Source organism: Natrix helvetica, assembly GCF_964273705.1.
Source record: "Natrix helvetica genome assembly, chromosome: 13".
Lineage (NCBI taxonomy): Eukaryota > Metazoa > Chordata > Lepidosauria > Squamata > Natricidae > Natrix > Natrix helvetica.
The window spans coordinates 16,030,005-16,050,974 of NC_138557.1; the positions used below are offsets into that span (position 1 = coordinate 16,030,005).

Consider the following 20,970-nt stretch of genomic DNA (forward strand, 5'->3'; position numbering starts at 1 on the left):
GTCGGTTGCTTTGCGCCACCACGGCCAGGGCGGCTCTGGGCTCCGCGGGACCCTCCGTCGGGGCATGGGCATCGGGCTCCGGGTCTGGGCTCCCCGGGCGCCCGTGGAGAAGCCGGTCCGCGGGGACCGGAGCGCAGCGGCCGGGGGAGACGGGGTGGGGGGCGTCCCCGCAGGCCGAGCCCGAGGGTGGGCGCTGCCGCCGCTGCCTAGACCGGGCCGGCCGGCCTTCCTTCCTTCCTTCCGGCCGGGGCTGGTCGGCGGGGCTGCGGGCGGGGCGCGGGGCCGGGGGGCGTGGGCGCGGCGGCGGGGCGGGCGCTGCCTTGGAGCCAGCGAGCGAGCGAGCGAAGGAGCGGACGGGCGTCCCGGGCGCAGCGGCCATGCCATGCCCGCGCTGAAGCGATGCCTGCCCGGCGCTGCCTCCGGCCGCCGAGAGCGGAGGGCCGCCGGCGCCGCCACAGCGCTCGCGCCTCGCCCGCCGCCTTTCCCTCGGCGGCCCCGGGCTGGCGGCGCTGGTGCCTGCTGTGCTGCCTGCTGGGCGGCGGGCTGGCCGGGGCGAGCGCCAACCCGCGCGGGTGCCAGCAGCCCTGCGGGCCCGAGTGCGCCTGCCGCGCCGTGGGCAGCGCCGCCTGCGCCGTGGACTGCGCCGCCCGCGGCTTGGAGCTGCCGCCCGCACCGGCCTGGCCCGCGGGCACCGTGGCGCTGTGAGTACGGCCGGGGGCTGCAGGTCGGGCTGGGGGACGGGAGGGGGAGGAGACGGGGGGCTTGGCCTGGCTTCTCCGCGCCGCCTTTGGAACTCTCCGCCACTGGAGCCTCCGGCAGATGCGACGGCTTCGGGGAAGAGTTACTGGCGGGCCTGGCGCATCGCTGGCTTTGCGCGTCCATGGACCCTCCGCCCCCAGGGGCAGTCTATCTTGCTCAAGCCAAGGTGGACAGTCGTTGGGCAGCGGGCAGCCGCCTTGCACGGGTCCCCGGGGCTGAGAGGGCTTTTGCCAAGGGGCAGCAGGGCCCCCGTTGCGGACCTCTTAAAGTTTCCCCGGATTATGGACCTTCCAAGTGAAGTGTCGTCCTTGATCTCCTGATTGTGGCCCTTGGAGAGCTGGTCCCTGACTTGGAGGCTCTGCTCTGGAATTTTTTGCCTTGAATGGTGGCAGAAGTTTGCACACCCACACACCCCCTCACTGGCTCCAGAAGCCCCCCCCCTCCCCCAACGAAGGAGTCTGGATGCTTTGAGGAGGGGTAGCTTGGGAGTTTTCCCACCCAGCCTCTCTCAAAGCCCCCCCCCCCCCCGACCTTTCCCCACATCTCTTTCCATGAATTCATCTTGGCAGGAAGAAGGCAGCCGTGGTTAAACCTGATGTGGCCCCTGACTTTCCTTGCTGGACCCTGAACCAGTTGGGGAGTTAGGAGAAAACCTTCCCCTTTGCAAAATGGGGGCCCATGTCACCCCCCCCCCCCGCCTTTGGGGCCACTCAGCCATAGATCTCCACCTGCTTTGTGGGGTCAGGATCTGTTGGCAAGATGCAGATGGATAAAATGGGGGGACAGGTGAGCAGGGCCCCCTGGGCCCCAGGAAAGCAGAAGGGACTGGAGGGAAAAGCTTTGGTTGTGTTGGGCTTCTGGGTTTTTAAAACATTTTATTATTCATCTGGTCGGTAGACATGCAGAGCTTCTTTTATTCTTTAAGTTCCGCTCTATTTTCACTTTAATTCCAGCATGGCACATGGCAAGGCTAGAGGTGCCAGGGAGTCTTAACATGGGGTCTGCTTGGGGGCCTCTTCTCAGTAATACCACCTACATTCTTGTAGTTACCATACAGGTAGTCCTCGATGTACAACATTTCACTTAGTGGCCATTCAAAGTTACAGTGGCATTGAAATAAAGTCACTTACAACTTTTTTCACTCTTACGACCGTTGCAGTATCTACATAGTCATGTGATCAAAAATTGGACACTTTACTCATATTTACGACGGTTTCAATGTCCCAGGATAATGTGATCACTTTTTGTGACTTTCTAGTCGGATGCCAGACTCACTTAACAGCCGTGTTACTAACTTAACAATTGCAGAGATTCACTTAACAACTATAGCACAAACGGTCATAAAATGGGGCAAAATTCATTTAAATGTTTCACTTAGCAACAAAAAAATTGGGCTCAATTGTGCCCGTAAATTGAGGACTACATGTAGTTATTTTCTAACTGGTTTAGTTTTAGTTCCAGTCTCTGGTGTAGGAATGTTTGCATCATAGAGGAAGAAGACAGGAATAGAAGGGACGCACTTAATCAGTTTGTGAGAACTTTGCAAGAGTGCGTAAATGAGTTTAAAGCAGGGGTGGACACCCCTGCTTTAAAGGAACCCCAGAAAGTGTTGGGCTGTGCTGTTGTTGACCTCAGGGTTTGCCATGGAGAGGCACTGCGGATGGGAGATGGTGCAATCTTTTTTATATAATAAAGAACATTTAAGTGGTGTTATTTGAGGAAAGCATGGATTCCATTCCAATCTGCAAAAATCTGAGATCCAGAGAATGTTAACATTTTGCTGCTGTTGAAAGGCTTGTCCAGATTTCTGAAAAAGTGATTTGGCTGAGATTGGCGGTCATTTATTTGCCAGATGAAAAGTACTTCCCATATTTCTGCACGGAGGTGACATCCTCCTAAAGGTAGTCATCGAGTTACAACAGTTCATTTATTGACAGTTCAAAGTTACAATTGCACTGAAGATCTGTTTCACACTTACGACGTTGCAGCATTCCCATGACCACATGATCAAAATTCTAGATGCTTGGCAACTGGTTCATACTTATGACTGTTGCAGTGTCTCAAAGTCATGTGGTTCCTTTTTGCGACTTTCTAACAAGCAAAGTCAACGGGGAAGCCAGAGTCACTTAACAACCATGTTACTAACTAAACAAATGCAGTGATTCACTTTACAACTCTGGCAGGGAAGGCCGTAAAATGAACAAATAACAAATGTTTCACTTAGCAACAGAAATGTTGGGCTCAATTGTGGTTGTAACTCAAGGATACCTTTACTAATCTTTCCTAAAGCAGGAGATCTGGTGACCATCTGGTAGATCTGTAGTAGCTTTGCACTCCTGATGCCCACAGTAGAGGTTGCGCATCATGTAAGGACATGAAGGCAAAATTGGGCATCGCTGAGGATCTGTGCTGGGGAAGTTAGGCATGTCTGTTAAAGAAAGAGAAAGAAAGAAAGAAAGAAAGAAAGAAAGAAGAAAGAAAGAAAGAAAGAAAGAAAGAAAGAAAGAAAGAAAGAAAGAAGAAGAAAGAAAGAAAGAAAGAAAGAAAGAAAGAAGAAAGAAAGAAGAAAGAAGAAAGAAAGAAAGAAGAAGAAGGAAGGAAGGGAGAGAGAGAGAAAGAAAGAAAGAAAGAAAGAAAGAAAAAGAAAGAAAGAAAGAAAGAAAGAAGAAAGAAGAAAGAAAGAAAGAAGAAGAAGGAAGGAAGGGAGAGAGAGAGAAAGAAAGAAAGAAAGAAAGAAAGAAAGAAGAAAGAAAGAGAAAGAAAGAAAGAAGAAGGAAGGAAGGGAGAGAGAGAAAGAAAGAAAGAAAGAAAGAAGAAAGAAAGAAGAAAGAAAGAAGAAAGAAAGAAAGAAGGAAGGAAGGGAGAGAGAGAAAGAAAGAAAGAGAAAGGAAGGAGAGAGAAAGGAAGGAAGAAAGAAATAAGGAAGGAGAAAGAAAAAGAAAGAGGAAGAGAGAGAGAGTGAGAGATTTGGGGTAGTATTCATGAGCCTGTGAGAAGACAAATGTGAGATTCTGAACACTTTGATTGTTGGGTCTGGAAGATACATGCAGTTGTAAACTAGGCCTGGTTGAACATAACAAACACATTATATCATGCTTCCAGCCAGAACTAAATGGAAAGTTCATTGGTATATTCACAGCTGAATTGAATGTTGTTTTGGCAGCAGAAGACGATGTTGTTTTAATCATTTAAATGAATGTCAGCTCCCCCCCCCCCCCATTGCTTTCCTACATTTTCCTCTTCCCTCTGTGATTTTGTTTGCAAGATTAGATTTGGAATGGTGTCCTGAAGATAAAGTACCATAAAATAAACAAAATCTACAGTGAAGTATCTCTCCTTTGGAGAGCTCATGGGGTGCAGTGGTGAAGGCACCAGGCTAGAAACCAGGAGACCTGTGAATTCTAGCCTCCCCTTTGGCACAAGGCTGGCAGGGGCACCATTTTCACTCATCCTTTAGAATGGCAAGCCAGTTCTAACAAAGGTTGCCAAGAAAATTGCAGGGATTTGTCCTGGGGGTCTCTGAGAATTGGATACACCTGAACAGAAAAAAAAATCATCTACTTTTACTGTCGTCTACACCAGTGATTTTCAACCTTGGCACCTTGAAGATGTGTGGACTTCAACGCACAGAATTCCCCAGCTAGCACAGCTGTCCTCCGCCACCACCTCCTCCTCCTCCTCCTCCTCCTCCTCCTCCTCCTCCTCCTCCTCCTCTTCCTCCTCCTCCTCCTCCTCCTCCTCCTCTTCCTCCTCCTCCTCCTCCTCCTCTTCCTCCTCCTCCTCCTCTTCCTCCTCTTCCTCCTCCTCCTCCTCCTCTTCCTCCTCCTCCTCCTCCTCCTCCTCCTCTTCCTCCTCTTCCTCCTCTTCCTCCTCCTCCTCCTCTTCCTCCTCCTCCTCCTCCTCCTCCTCCTCCTCTTCCTCCTCTTCCTCCTCCTCTTCCTCCTCTTCCTCCTCCTCCTCCTCTTCCTCCTCCTCCTCCTCTTCCTCCTCCTCCTCCTCCTCCTCCTCCTCCTCCTTCTCCTCCTCCTCCTCCTCCTCCTCCTCCTCCTCTTCCTCCTCCTCCCTGTAACCCCCCCTCCCTTCTAGCATTGATGAGGTTAGGGCAGGGGTGTCCAAACTTGGGAACTTTAAGACTTGTGGACTTCAACTCCCAGAATTCCCCAGCCAGCCATGCTGGCTGGGGAATTCTGGGAGTTGAAGTCCACAAGTCTTAAAGTTCCCAAGTTTGGACACCCCTGGGTTAGGGTAATGAAGCGTCTGCAAAAAAGCTCTGAGAGCCCCAAGAAGCCCTCATGTCAACCCTGAGCTAGAAATATTCCCCTTTAGCACGGTAGTTTCCTCAGTGGCTGATGGCGACCTTTTCTCTTGCTGCTTGAGGGATCAGCCGTGAACTTTCCAGGAACTGTCTCACCTGCTTACTTCCTCCTTTAGCCATGCTGCAGCTGCGGCGGCTGCTGCTACCTGTCAAAGCGTTGACATCTGGGATTTTGGATGATTGGGCAGGGGTGTCAGAGGTCAAAAAGGTCAAGACAAGGGCCGTGATGGTGCAGTTGAAATTGAATCTACAGGTGCAGAATTATGCAAAAAGGGAAATTTGTGGTTAAACGGAGCAAATAATTCAGTAAGGGAAAACATTAGAAGTTTAGGGGCAAAAGGTTTTAGATTGAGGATAGATGGAATACAAATAAGGAGAACTGGAAAAGAGATTTAGCTATTTAATTGCTAAAATTGTCCATTTATCTCATCATTGTGTTGGAGGAAGATGTAACATTATGCAGAATGCAGAGAACAAATCAAATTAATTGTTGGGAGAATAACCATGATACATGTTAATATCTTGTGATAATTTAAGGAATTTGTTCAAAGAAACATTGTGCTATATCATAAATCAGAACGGCTGAGGGAAAGAAGCAGATTAAACTGATTGATTGAAATAATTGAAACTGACATGAATATTGTGAGAAACAGCCCTGGAAGTGGATTAGAATGGCAAGTAGAAAGGGACTGTTTTCTACTTTTATGTTCTTTAATTTCTGGAGAGTTTTCCTTTTTTGAAGGACGTATTTGTTTTTTATTTATCTCTTTCGTTTGGCATTACAGTGCAGCATTACAATATGTGGCAATTCTTCCATTTATAAAACACATGTATATTTTGGTTTTATGTTTTCATATTTTATGGTTTAGACTGCCAGGACTCATCAGGATCCAATTGTATATAAATACGATAAGTTAATAAATAATAAAAATACACATGTGAGTTAAAATTGGAGGCCAACTTGCCTTTCTCAAAATAAAAGGACAATTTCTTCAAAAACTGGCTAATCAATGCTAGCATTTCAGATGTAGGAGATGTTTGGTGATGTGGATTTTTATTTGAAAATAAATTACCTTTTTCATTTGGTTTTCTTCAAGTACCTAATGTTACACGGAAAACAAAGTGTATTTTCTAGCCTTTTCCAAGTTCATCAGAGTCCGTTTAACTCATGTTGCATTTTCAAGTGTTTTGGGTGAGAATGATAAAAGATAGAGGAGCCTAAATTATCAGATTTTTTAAAAAAATTAATCAATACCATGCCCAATAGCACCTTTATTGTGGTTATAGTTGTTTCTATACTATACTTCTATACTCACAGTTGTTGCTGTGGCAAAGGTTTCTTTGCAGGGGCCTGCACAGAAATGGGTTCAAAAAAGCCAAAATGGTCTCCATAACCATTTGGATAAAGTCTTTCTCCTTGGTTACGTGCATTGTAAGGCCCATAAAAGGGGTGGAGCTTCGCATCTTTATAGCTGCCATCTTGACTTTTTTGCCCTTACGTCCGTCACTGCTGCTTTGTGAATTGCAGTGGCTCTTGGTAGGCCTCTAGGAGCAATTCAAGGGGATGGGTGTTGTTATATCCGAGCAGATGACGTCAGGGATTTCCCCCTGACAGCCGGCATCTGCGTTAGCAACAGCCAGGTCGCGTCTGATTGGTTAAGACGCAACCTGGCTGAAAGCGGGGAAAATCCAGTGTGCGGATTGGCTGGTTCGTCTGACAGCTTCACATAAATAGCTGTCAGACGAGCCCAGCGCGCTTCTCTCCTGTAAATACGTTTGATTGTGCTGTGTTTAAATAAAGCCTTTGAATCGCCTCATGTCTCCGCTTGCCTTTTGTGCCAATCTAACACTGGCGACGAAGGTGGGATACGGCTGCCGCTGACCCACCGCACGTTACCACCTCGGCACAACATTCCTGGCGATCCTTCTCTTCGTTCCTGCCTAGCTGTTGGAATTCTGAGGAGACCATGTCGGCGATGCCAACGTTCGTCCCCTTCGGCTGCGACGGCGAAACCTGGGAAGCGTTCCTGGAGCGCTTCGAGTGCTACCTGATCGCCAACGGCAGACGCGATGTGCCGGACGACGAAAAATGCAGTTTTTTCCTGAGCTGTTGCGGCACGCCGATGTTCAGCACCGCTCGCTCCCTGGCAGCTCCTCAACCGGTCCACTCACTGGACTGGGCCACTCTAACGCCTACAGCGCCACTATGCCCCGACCCCATCCTGGGTAGCGAGGCATTATGCCTTCAGACGCTGTGTGCAGAAGCCGGAGGAATCTGTCAGCCAGTTCCTCCAGTCGCTTCGCACAGTGGCGATGAGGTGCGAGTTCACAGATCTGGACCGCAACCTCACCGAACAGTTTGTTAGCGGCGTCAAAGACCTACGCCTTCGCCGGCGGCTTCTGTCCCAAGCGGACATCACGCTCACCGGGGCCATTGAACAGGCAAGGGCGGCTGAACTCTCTGATGAGTCGATGGCGGAGATGTTCAACCTGCCGCCTCCGCCCGGCCGCACTTGCCTGGTGGACGAGCTGGTCCCTCTACGGTTCGACTATCCGGAGGAAGGAGCGGTGGCCCGCATCGGCCAGTCGACCCGAAGACGCGCCCCTCAGCGAGCCCGAGAAGTCGCGACCGCCTGCCTGGGCTGCGGAGGCAACCATGAACGCTCTGGTTGCCCCTTTAAGGCCGCTGTGTGTCGCCGCTGCCTAAAAAAGGGACATCTGGCCCAGGTTTGCAGAGCGCAGTTCCCCTTGCCTCAGCGCCCTGATGACTCCTCGACTGCAGCAGCCGCTAAGCCGCGACCTGTGACCCGCTCCGGACGAAAGCAGCAGCAGCAGCAGCCATCACGCGGAGGCTGCTACGCCATGGACGCTGACCAGCACGCCAGCCCTGCGGAGTCGGCCTTCCACACTGGTGCAGGTGCGGAGCGCATCAAGGCGTCGCTCCTCATTGAAGGCTCCCCCTGCACCATGGAAGTGGACTCGGGGTCATCCCGATCACTCCTTTCGTGGGCAGAGTTCTCTCGCCTCTGCCCAGGCATTCCCAAGACCCAACTCTCCTCCCCAGACACAACCCTTCGGGACTACCAGGGGACTCTGATTCCTACCCTGGGTTGTCACCTGGTGCGGGTGGAGTACGGGGACTTTGCGGGGTGCCTTCCCCTTTTGGTTGTAGAAAAACCTTTGCCAGCCCTCCTGGGCCTAGACTGGTTCCCGGCACTAGGGTTGTCAGTGCACGGGGTACGGCAAGTAGTGGCCACGCCTCCTGACGTGGCCGACGTGCTGACGAGGTTCTCTGACGTTTTTGATGGGCAGCTGGGGGCATATAAAGGAACTCCCATTTCCCTCAATCTAGATCCCCAGGTTGCTCCCATTAGGCTGAAGGCCCGTAGGGTGCCTTTCGCCTTGAGGGCCAAGGTTGATGCGGAGCTGGACAAGCTCATCGCGCAGGGAGTCTTGGAGCCTGTGGATTACTCCAAGTGGGAGACCCCTTTGGTCATCCCGGTCAAGGCGGATGGTTCTATTCGCCTCTGCGCGGACTTTAAATCCACCATTAACCTTGCCCTCCAGGCGAACCCCTATCCAGTTCCGGTAGTGCAGCACTTGCTCCACTCTTTAGGACAAGGCTGCATCTTTGCGAAACTGGATATGGCGCAGGCCTACCAGCAGCTCCCGGTGGATGACGAGGCGGCGGCTGCACAGACCATCGTGACCCACCGTGGAGCTTTCCGCTGCCGCCGCTTGCAATTCGGCGTTTCCGTCGCCCCGGGGATCTTCCAGAGCCTTATGGAGCGTCTGCTCCATGGGCTCCCTGGCGTGGTTCCATATTTCGATGACGTCCTGATCACCGCTGGCAGCCGATCGGGCCTCATCGAAATACTAGAGAAGGTCCTCGAACGTTTCAGGGGCGCGGGCTTAAAATTGAAGCGCAGCAAATGTTCGTTTGCTGTGCCGCGGGTGGATTTCCTGGGCTTCACCATTGATGCCCAGGGAATTCACCCCACCCCCTCTAAAGTAGCAGCCATCAGGAACGCCCCCACGCCTGCCTCCAAGACGGAGCTGCAGGCGTTCCTTGGCTTGCTAAACTTTTACGCGCCATTTTTGCCGCATAAGGCGTCACTAGCCGAGCCGCTGCATCGGTTACTCAACCGATCGGCAGCCTGGCGCTGGGGCAGCCGCGAAGCGCATGCGTTCGCGGCTGTCAAAGACATGCTGACGTCAGAGGCAGTCCTCGTCCAATATTCGGACAAGCTGCCTTTGACTCTTGCCTGTGACGCCTCCCCCGTGGGTTTGGGGGCGGTCCTGAGCCATGTGCTGCCCAATGGCTCGGAGGCCCCCATTGCCTTTTATTCCCGGACACTGACTTCTGCGGAGCGCAACTACAGCCAGATTGACAAGGAGGCTCTGGCTGCAGTGTCAGGGATTAAGAGGTTTCACGATTACCTCTATGGGCGGCATTTTACTTTGTTCACCGACCATAAGCCACTCCTTGGGCTTTTGGCTGGTAACAAGCCGACCCCTCCCATCCTGTCACCCCGCATGACCAGGTGGACAGAGTTCCTAGCTGCTTACAGCTACACTCTGCTCTACCGTCCGGGCAAGCACATAGGGCACGCCGATGCCCTAAGCCGCTGCCCCCTTCCCGTTTTTGACCCTCCGACAGTGCCCTGCCTGTCGGTTTTGGCCATAGCAGATTTGGCTCTGCCACTCTCTTCCGGAGATGTGGCCGCAAAATCTAGGGCTGACCCTGACTTGTCACAGGTCATGCTTTGGGTCCAGAGGGGCTGGCCTGAAGGACCGGTGCCTGAGCACCTTCGCCCCTTCAAGGCCAGGCAGCTGGAGCTGTCACTCCACAGTGGGTGCCTCCTGCGGGGTGACAGGTTGGTCATTCCACCCAGCCTGCGCCACCAGGTGCTGTCTCGCCTTCATGAGGGCCACCCAGGCATAGTGCACATGAAAGGCCTGGCGCGCAGCTATGTGTGGTGGCCCCGCATGGACGACGAGATAGCCGCTTGGGTGGCCGGCTGCTCCCCCTGCCAACTTTCCCGACCGGCGCCTCCGGCGGCCGCACCGCAGGAATGGGAACTGCCCCGTGGGCCTTGGTCCCGCCTACACATTGATTTTGCGGGCCCCTTCAGAGGCCAGGTCTTCATGATAGTGGTGGACGCGTATTCGCGCTGGGTGGAGCTCATTCTCATGAGATCCACCACAGCCGAGGCCACGGTCAGAGAACTGACTAGGCTTTTTGCCACCCATGGCTTGCCGGACGTCATTGTCTCTGACAACGGGCCTCAATTTGCGTCCACCGCTTTCCAGTTGTTCCTGGCCTCTCAGGGCATCCGCCATGCCCCGGTTGCCCCATACCATCCAGCTAGTAATGGCCGGGCGGAACAGGCGGTCCGCTCGGCCAAGGAGGCATTAGGCAGGATGGAAGGGGGCGGACTGGCAATCAAGGGTGGCTGCTTACCTGTTGGTACAGCATGCCACTCCTTGCCCCCTGTCCGGAAAGTCTCCAGCCGAGCTGCTGATGGGCCGGCGCCTGCGGACCACTTTGGATAGGTTGCACCCGCTCTATTCAAAGGAACAGCCTGGCAACCTGGGGCCCCCTTCCCGTGCTTTCGCAGTGGGAGATTTAGTGTGGGCTCAGGCCTTCTCAGGGGCTGTTAGGTGGGTGCCTGCCACCGTCACCTCCATAACCGGCCCCTGTTCTTACAGGGTCCAGCTACATGATGGGACCGAATGGCGGCGCCACCTGGATCAATTGAGGCGCCGCCTACCGTTCAACATCGACAACAACCCTGCAGGGCCGGCCATCGTCGTCGCTCCAACTGAGCCCACCGACGCATCGCTTCCTGGTGCCCTTCCACCAGTCCCAGTTGACCCAGTCCAGCTGCCCTGGACCGTTCCGGTCTTGGACGCCGCCTCCCGGCCGTCCATGGTTGGGAGTGTTCCGCCCATTTGGCGAACTCCTACCGGTTTTCCGTTGGCCTTCCCCGAGTCAGGCCAGGCCTACCCTGTTGTTCCCTGCTCAAGCCCGCCTACGGCCGCGCCCCCTCGGCCCTGCCTACCTGATATTTGCAGTTCACCTCCCAAGGTAGGCCCACAAGATGGCGCCGGGAGCTCCACTCCCTCGCGAGAGGAGCTACCACGGGCACCTCCTTCTCCTCCGGCGTCTCCTGCAGAACTGAGGCGTTCTGGGCGGGTCCGGCGCCGCCCAGCCTATTTGCTTGGTTAAGACGCGACCTGGCTGAAAGCGGGGAAAATCCGGTGTGCGGATTGGCTGGTTCGTCTGACAGCTTCACATAAATAGCTGTCAGACGAGCCCAGCGCGCTTCTCTCCTGTAAATACGTTTGATTGTGCTGTGTTTAAATAAAGCCTTTGAATCGCCTCACGTCTCTGCTCGCCTTTTGTGCCAATCTAACAGGTGTCACCTTTAAAGCCCCACTGGGCATGGGGCCAGCTAATTTGGGGGATTCCACGCTGCCATTTTGGTTTGTTTAGACCTGGCAGGGTGGGTAGCCTCCCCCAGAGATGGCTCCACTCTCTTGGCCTTCAGAAACATGGTTGAAGACCTGGGTTTTCCCCCAGGCACTGGGGTGAGGATGTCAGTGGAACCGGCATGGGGTGGTTGATTGATGGATGCAAGGTTCATCAGGGCCTCACCCTTGTTTTCAATGGTGTTTCGTTTTAATTGTTTTGTGATTTTTAAAGTTCTTGTTCATTGTCTAGAGATCGTTCTGGTAAACGGGTAGTTTTTTTCACTGAGGAATCTACCTCATAGGGCTGTTGTTTTAGGAATGTAAATTGGCAAGGGCTTGGGGCTTCAGCTCCCAGAGAAAGGGCAGCCGATATATGCCGGTTCATGAGCTGTTCCTAGCTTTAGACCTACTACAAGGGGAAATTGCATTATTTTGATATATACCTATTTCTTTTTTAACTGATGGCTGGTGTCTTGGATTCCCTTGGGCTAAGTATGTGCTTTGTGGAAAACCTGGGTTTTGCGGGGTCTTTGTGCACTCTGAGCTTTCGTTTTCTTGTAGACATTTAATTACCTGACTAGGTAACATCATCAGTGTTAGACGGGGGTAGGATTTGCTGCTTGATTAGTCTGTGTGTTTTCTGCTTCATTGTTGATCTAATGTCAATCTTTGCTTATCCGGGTGTTGATTGGTGATGAGAAAATGCTCTGATCTTTATGTTTGCTTTTTGGCTTTTTGATTGTCTCTCTTCAGAGGTGGCATTCAGCAGGTTCTGACCAGTTCTGGAGAACCGGTAGCAGAAATTTTAAGAGGTTCGGAGAACCGGCAAATGCCACCTCTGGCTGGCCCCACCCTCTCTATTCTCTGCCTCCCGATCCCAGCTGATCAGGAGGGAATGGGGATTTTGCAGTATCCTTCCCGTACCACGCCCACCAAGCCATGCCACACCCACCAAGCCACGCCCAAAAAACCAGTAGTAATTTTTTTTTGAATCCCACCACTATCTCTCTTGAATAGTATGTAGATGTTATTTAAACCCGGGGTTGTTACCAGTCATGTGTGAAACAGCTTGGAGAGGTACTTACTATGCAAGAGCATCTGTCTATATTTTCTGATCAGAACATAAGGTTGCTATCATCCTTACCCAGGGTTGGTACAAATTTAGATTTCATAATTTGTGTGTGTGTGTGTGTGTGTGAGAGAGAGAGAGAGAGAGAGAGAAAGAGAGAGATGTTGTTTGTGGTGTATGTGTATATATTCTCCCATGCCTGCACCAGTTACTGCAGAGTCATCTGAGAATAAGATTAGATTGAGCCTATTTTTGAGTAAATATGCACTAGTTTCCTCTGTAAGGTACTTACTACGGCCATCAACCTTTTAAAGAAATGCCCCTTTTCAGATAGCAGTCCCCTTCTGCAATTATGACGCATTAAAAGTAGTAACTTCTCTGTAAACTCACTAAGAAATGGTACTGTGCATCCATGTCTGGCCCAAGAAGGATTGTGTTTTGTCTCCAAGACAGAGATGACAAAAGGTGGACCCTTTAATTGCACCGTTGTGGTTGCCATCTTTAGCTTCTGAGCACATCCTGCGCATATGTGCTTTTTTCAGGAGGCCTGGAAAAATAGTACAACTTACTTCATTATTAATCTTGGCAGGTGGCCCTATCTTCTGGACTCTGAAGCTTATTAGTTCTTGGATGGGAGACCATCAGGAAATTTCGGGGTTATAGACTAGACTGGGTAAACAAGCATGTTTTGGAAGAGAACAGCGGCAAACTGGGAACGGAGGTTAAGTCAAAAATCTTGTCTTCTTTGGTTAGAGATTTTGCCTAAACACATAAGGATGATTCTAAGTTTTCTTCTTTGAAATATTGTTTTGGCTAGCCCCCACCCCTCCCACCCCTCCACCCCATTTCTCCTTATTGGTTCCCCAGATTTTCTTTTTTAAATTCCCGTAATAACATCTGGACCAAATGTTGTCTCTCTTCAGTTGCTGTTTCTAAAAATAAAGGAGGACAAAGGGCAGAATCTAATTCAGGACACGGTGGAAAATGTATGTGTGTGTGTGTGTGTGTGTGTGTGTGTGTGATATGATTCAGTAATGTTTTTCTTTTGGAACTGCTTAACAATTCCCTTTTTTGTTGTTGCTATCAAGATTTTCCATGCATTTTGGTTCTCTTCTCAAATTTTGGTGCGTTGTTAGATTAAGACGACGAAGCAGAGGATGCCCTTTGCATTTTGAGTTTGAAAGCTGCACTGCTTTCTTTGACTTGTATCATAGACAGGTGGTCCTCAACTTACAACAGTTCATTTTGTGACCGTTCAAGTTTACAATGGCACCAAAAAACCCTGACTTATGACCGTTTTCCACCCTTTCTACCATTGCAGCATCCCCATGGTAACGTGATGAAAATTAAAATGCTTGGCAACTGACTCATATTTATGACGGTTGCAGTGTCCAGGGTCATGCAATCCCCTTTTGTGACCTTCTGACAAGCAAAGTCAAGGGGGAAGCCAGATTCACTTTAACAACCGTCTTGCTAACTTAACAACTGCAGGGATTCACTGAACAACTGTGGCATGAAAAGTTGTAAAATGAGGCAAAACTCACATAACAAATTTCTTGTTGGGCAACATAAAATTTAGGCTCAATTGTGATCGTAAGTTGAGGACTACCTGCATGTGTGAATATGCCAGACAAAGCTTGGGAAACGCTTGGGCCCTCTTCTTCCAAGGGACACCCAGCCCGATTTGCTCTGAGTGATGCCCTGCCTGGAAGGAAGCCAATTCAGGACTGTGACTCACCTAGAGACGCAGAAGGCAGCCTCCTCTCAAGGTGGGGAAACCTTGCTTTTACCTCTTATAAAATAGGTAGAAATGCTGACAGTGGGGAAGCTTCCCTCGTCTTCTAGGACAGGCGAGCTGAAGCTTATAATTTTAACGAACTGCATCCCTCTTAGGTTTGCCGGCAGCAGCGCCTCAGATAGAAAGTCCTTACAGAGAGTGGTGAGGAGAGCGGAGAAGATTATAGGAAGCTGGCTTCCCATTATTCAGGATGCTTGTTTATAAGCATTATGTGCTTAGAGCTCAAAGCATTGTTAGAGACCCCACACTCCAACTTCACCATACGTTTCTGTTGCTCCTCGTTTTGAAGTATTTCTAGCAGGACTAACAGATTCTGTAACAGCTTTGTTCTCTATGCCATCTACCTGATAAGATTAGTTTTTCTCGTCATGTACATGTGTACATCTGAACTGGACTGTGTTGTACGTGGGTATATACGTAATTTTGTATTTATTTATTTATTTTGTCATGTTCAGGTAGTGTATATTGGAGGGGGTGACCCTTTGAGAGCTGTATGCAACAAAATTTCATTTTAGTGCATGCCGATTAGTGTACATTCCAAGTGACAATAAACATTATTCTATTCTAAAAAAGCTGTCCAGTTTCTCCATGCTTTCTCTGGCCCTCCTCTACAAAGGTGCCACGGACTGGATACCACAGCCTTGCCCGTCCTGAATTGGGGCTTGCCACCCTGCAGACTCTCCCATCTCTGGGGCAGAGATATGTTGGAGTTTTTACAAGGCAATTTTTCAAGACTCTGCATGGGAATCGCCCTGCCCTCTTTTCTGCTCGGTGTGACATTTTCCTGTGCATTGGAGTTAATGGCCCAGGAAACAGGAGTGTTTATGCTGGGGGAAAAAAAACCTCTCAGGGTTATACTTTAACAATTCACCTTTTCTAACCTGAAGCAGAGGCCTAGGTTGGTTGAATGTGTCAAAACCACATTTTTGGTGGGACCCCTTTCCTAGGATGTGGAGGGGGGGACTCCTCATGGATAGTAAAAGCCCCAGAAGTGCAGTCCTGTGAAGGCCTCCTCCCCCTCCTCCTCCTCCTCCTCCTCCTCCTCCTCCTCTTCTTCTTCTTCTTCTTCTTCTTCTTCTTCTTTCCTTCTCCTCCTCCAATGAATCATCGATCCTTCTGAGATTGCTGGAATAATGTCCTGTTTTTATCCCATCCAAATCCCTGAGAACTTTCTTTTTTTTTAAATAAAAAGTTTTTATTTTTATTTTTCCCTTTCAAATTCATTCACAAATATACATTCTTATAATTGATATTAACATTTATCTATTCATCATTAATCTTTATCGTTATTTTCTTACAAATATATAGAATACAGTTTGGGTCACTTTCTTGCCACCCCACGCCTTCATCTTATTTTGCAACAACCTTGCTCCATCTCTCTTCTCAACCTCCCTTCTCTGCCTTCTTCTTTCCTCCTCTCCTTCCTCCTTTCTTCTTCCCCTCTCTTTCTCCCCTCCTCCTCTCTCCTCCTCCTCCTCCTTACCCTCTCTCCTACTCTTACTTCCCCTCCCTTGCTTCCTCTGCTTTACCCTTTCTTCCTTTCCCTCCTCGTCCTCCCTCCTTTCCGTTGTTGCCCTTGCTTATTTACTTTCTCTGATGGGCTCTCCCTGAGAACTTTCTGCATTTCCAGAAACAGAAAAACTTCGGTTTGTGCATCCTGCTGCCTTCCCCTACCTGGTACTCTACAGATTTGGGGTATTGCGGCACCCATGATTCCCCAGCCAGTCTGTGTTTCTTTGAGGGGGCGATGGGGGATGGAGGAAGTTGGATGTTCTCCTGAATTTAAAAAAGGAACACAGAAAATCCCCTTGGTTACAGCTCAGTCCTGGGAGGATCTGTTGCCTGAAGTGCAGTGCAAACAATTCTCTGCAAATATGAATTTCTCTTTGGAAGAGCTTTGGCTCTTCTCCTTTCCTCTGCTAAAGTTTCTGGAGAAGATGCTGGGTGCTACTGCACCCGTCCCAGGGCGGGGTGCCTTCACAGCCCTGTTGCATAAGCTGCGAGGGGAGGGTTGGGCGGGAAGAGGCCCCACTGCCATCTCATTTCTTGTTATTCCAAGCGGCCTGATGGTGCATCTCAGAGGGACGGGTGAGTGGGTGGGTGCCGGTGGGATGGGAGACACCGTGGCGGCATCGTTGCTCGCAAAGGCTGGCCAGGCCGGATCCAGACCACAGGGGCCAACGCAGTCAGGCAGAGGGGGCGAGGCAAAGGGAGTCTGTCTGCCTGGCATCTTCCTCGGTGGATAAATTGTTCAGACGGGGAAGCCCAGATGAGCTGGGCTTTTTTTTCCCTCCCTACTGTTCTGATTTTTGTCTGATTTTTGGAGACATAGATGGACAAATCCTTGCAGTTTTCTTGGCACCTTTTTTCAGAAGTGATTTGCCATTGCCTCCTTCCTAGGGTGAGTGACTGACCCAAAGTCACCCAGCCGGCATTGTTCCCAAGGGGGGACCACAACTCAGGCTCCCTTGGGTTCTAGGCTGATGCTTTAACTACTGCACCAACTGGCTCCCTAGCCACGCTCTTGCTAAAGGCAAAAGGGGAGTGATTGCTGCTGGGGTCACTTGATCCCTCTGACTCCTTCAGTGAGAGAGAGAGAGAGAGAATGAGAGAGGGAGGGAGGGAGGGAGGGAGAGAGAGAGAGAGAATGAGAGAGAGAGAGAGAGAGAGAGAGAGAGAATGAGAGAGAGAGAGAGAAAGAGAGAGAGAGAGAGAGAGAGAGAGGGAGGGAGGGAGAGAGAGAGAGAAAGAGAGAGAGAGAGAGAGAGAGAGAATGAGAGAGGGGGGGAGAGAGAGAGAGAGAGAAAGAGAGAGAGAGAGAGAGAGAGAGAGAATGAGAGAGAGAGAGGGGGGGGGAGAGAGAGAGAATGAGAGAGAGAGAGAATGAGAGCGAGGGGGGGAGAGAGAGAGAGAGAATGAGAGAGAGAGGGAGGGAGGGAGAGAGAGAGAGAGAATGAGAGAGAGAGAGAGAGAGAAAGAGAGAGAGAGAGAGAGAGAGAGAGAGAGAGAAAGAGAGAGAGAGAGAGGGGGGGAGAGAGAGAGAATGAGAGAGAGAGAGAGAATGAGAGCGAGGGGGGGGAGAGAGAGAGAGAGAATGAGAGAGAGAGAGGGAGGGAGGGAGAGAGAGAGAGAGAGAATGAGAGAGAGAGAGAGAATGAGAGCGAGGGGGGGAGAGAGAGAATGAGAGAGAGAGGGGGGGAGAGAGAGAGAGAGAATGAGAGAGAGAGGGAGAGGGAGAGAGAGAGAGAATGAGAGAGAGAGAGAGAATGAGAGAGAGAATGAGAGAGAGAGAGGGAGGGAGGGAGGGAGGGAGGGAGAATGGGCCTTTTGGACAAGAATGTTCCTTGTGGTTTTGCAGCTTTCAGTACCTGATGCTGAGATTCCTCAGTAATTAAAACAGCCCTGCAGAGGAGGATGTGATCACTCCTGCATCAAAGTTACAGAGCAGAGGGATGATCAAAACCAGACATTTCCCTGCAGCTCACTTAGGGCTCCATCCGCTGGACTAGACTCTTCTTGAGATTGCCTTGAATGGGGTGGAAAATAGGAATTCAGGAACACGACAGAGCTGATAAGAAGCGAAAAGGGATGCTCCCCAAAGTCTGGGGCCATAGTCCTATGGGGAGCAGACAGGCAGTGCATGGGTGGCACATACCCTGGGAACAGAAAGGGAACAGAAAGGCCAAACCACCTCCCCACCAGCAATCAGCATCCAGCTGAACATAAATACTTCCTGGATTAATGTCAGACCAACCATCAAGTAAACAATTACCCCAAGCAAGGAACTCTCCAACAAGCCAACGGAAAACAGCCCAACCAAGAACCTCTAAGAACATCCTCACCAACACTGATAGGGCAAGTCACTAGAATATAAATTAAGGGCAAACCCACTTCTCTATTACGACTGATGATGTTACGTGGTTTGGGTCATAAAACGTCTGCAAGAAAACAAACAAGCTCAGAGAGCATCAAGGACCCTTCAAACTCTTTGGAACTTGTCTTTCTCCAGCTAATCCTTCCATGGAGGGGTTGGACCACCGTTCTTAACACCTATGGCCATCACGGCTTCTCCTCTGCATCAAATCAAGCGGGCGCCAGCTGTGTTGCTTCCAAAGGGAGCTGAATCAGAGGACGGGTCTGCTTTCCCACCTCATGCTAAGACTGCGTAAGCCACAGTTTGCAAGACACAAATGTCGGCTTTGCAAAACACACTGAATGCAGCCTGACTCTTACTTAGGATGAGTTAGCCTTTGGGGTGGTGGGGACTTGGGTCTGATGTGATGGTCCCCACAGGTGAGGGGTTGAGGGGTGATCGGGGGTCCTTGGTGCTCTCTGGGCTTGAGGGTTTTTTTTTCTTGCAGATGTTTCAGTCACCAAATTAGGTAACATCATCAGTTTTAGTCTAGCGCTGATGATGTTGCCTGGTTGGGTCATGAGATGTCTGCAAAAGAATAAGCCAACACAGAGAGCACCAAGGACCATCATTTTGAACCTGAGCTACAAATATTCTCCTTTATTGGTCTGCTGATTGCTCAGCTTGGAGAGCCATGTTGAGCCTTGGCAAAAACGTTGGTGCCTTCTTGAGGCTTTGTCATGTTTTGGTGCATGCAATAACCACAGGTGGGCAAGTCTATATATTTCTTCTTTCTCTTCTTAGAAAAACTTTGTTTATTAAGTGTATTTGCCACCCATCTCACTATTGAGCAATTTTGGGAAGCCTTGTGCTATGTATCAAAAACTGTCCCAAGGGAGTTGACTATTTTTTATCACATTTTATTACATTATAAGGTATCGTAGATTACAAAATAAGAGGACAATGAAGGAGAAGAGGGAAGAAAAGTGAGGAAAGATAGGAGAAAAAAAAGAAAAAGTGTTGACTTCCAACTCTCTCTCTTACAGTAGAATAAGGCGTTAACAACCGATCGCAGCTTTTTGCCTTTCCATAATAGTATGAACAAGTCATTTCTATAAAGATCTATCAATCTAATCTGTAATACCCCAAATCAAAGTTTCATTTTTTTCCACTTCAAGCATGAAGTTCAGAAGCGCTTTCCATGTGGAAACAAAATTACTTATCATATTTTCCGGTGCATGAGACGTACCGGAGTATAAGACACACCAAGATTTTGAAGAGGCAAATTTTTTAAAAAAGTTTTTGCACTCTGCAGACATCCCAAAAACGGCCCTTTTTTCACGAAAATGGGCCCGTTTCTTTTCAAACAAAAAAGGGCATGCATAGCCTTTAGGACGCTTGTAGAGTGCTCCTGGGGAGTGCCCCCCCCAAATGAACAAAAAACGCCCCGTTTTTCATGAAAATGGGCCCGTTTTGTATAAAAAAAAGGGCATGCATAGCCTTTAGGATGCTTGTAGAGTGCTCCTGGGGAGTGCCCCCCCCCATGAACAAAAAACGCCCCGTTTTTCGTGAAAATGGGCCCGTTTTGTGTCAAAAAAAGGGTATGCATAGCCTTTAGGAGGCTTGTAGAGTGCTCCTGGGGGCTGGGGGGGCAAAATTAAGCAAAAACCAGCCTGTGTTTCACTCATTTCTGCCCTCCCCAGCCCCCAGGAGCGTTCTGAAAGCCCCCTAAACACTCTGCATGTCCATTTTTGTGAAGGGGGTGACAGGGTTTTTGGAGGCAAAAAATGCTGTATTCAGTGTATAAGAAGAACCCAGATTTTCACTCTCTTTTTTGAGGGGAAAAAGGTGCGTCTTATACTCCGAAAAATACAGTATGTCCTTTTCTTTCATCAAGGTAGTCAGTCTCAAGGGAGTTTAAGCAAAACCTATAGAGAAGCAAATTGAATGACAGTTGCCTTTCTGAAGCTCAGCCAGTCCTTGGGAATGCAGCCAGAGGTGTGGCGTGATCATCCGAGTGGACAACAACAGGAGGTCCAGCGCTCTGGCCAGTGGGCCCCTCCAGCATCCCTCCTCAGTCCAGGAGCCAGGATGCACCCTTGCAGTGTCCCAGTATCCTCCAGGACAGTAACCCCAAAGGCCCTGGGTGTTGCCTCTCTGAACATCTGGAAAACACCAGGTGGGGTAGGTTGCAGGTGGGACAGATGGCGCTGGGGCTGTGGGAAAGAAGGAGGCCAGCCGGACCCAGCTGGCGTTGGCAGGTTAATGATTCGCTGGGGACCACAGGCAGCTGCCTGGGCAGTCCGGTCAGCTGACTGTGCTCGACCTCTTCTAGCCAGGCAGGGGTGATATCAGATCTTGGCAAGCTGCGCTGGTCCTGGTGCCGGCTGGTGGGGGGTGAAGGGCAGCGGTTAATACATAAGTGAGTCTTGGCATTTGTGAAGCTCCATAGCTACAGAGTCCAAACAAGTTTGCGCTCCGTGAAGTTGGGTGTAAAGAGGCATGTGTTGCCAGCGGTTTCCTGGGCAACTCTACCACCCCTCCTGGCACAGGTTTCCAAAGGGAACATCAGGCAGGGATGTGGGTTTCCATGGTTTTGAATCGGCTAATTTGATAAATGCAATTTGCACTGAGTAAATTTTACTTGCATCAAACCTTTTTTTCTGGGACAAATCTGAATAGGAAAATTGCATCATCCT

General features: G+C 50.2%; 1 protein-coding gene across 3 annotated transcripts in view; it reads left to right on the forward strand.

The window, feature by feature from the left end:
• Positions 1-330: 330 nt before the first annotated feature.
• The window catches only part of PKD1 (polycystin 1, transient receptor potential channel interacting), a 184,869-nt gene continuing 164,229 nt past the window's right edge, over positions 331-20,970 (forward strand). For all 3 annotated transcript variants that reach the window (XM_081965355.1, XM_081965352.1, XM_081965353.1), the window contains exon 1: positions 331-701. In XM_081965355.1, coding sequence (XP_081821481.1) covers positions 400-701 — 302 coding nt within the window. In that variant the 5' untranslated portion in view covers positions 331-399. The remainder of the gene's footprint in view (positions 702-20,970) is intronic.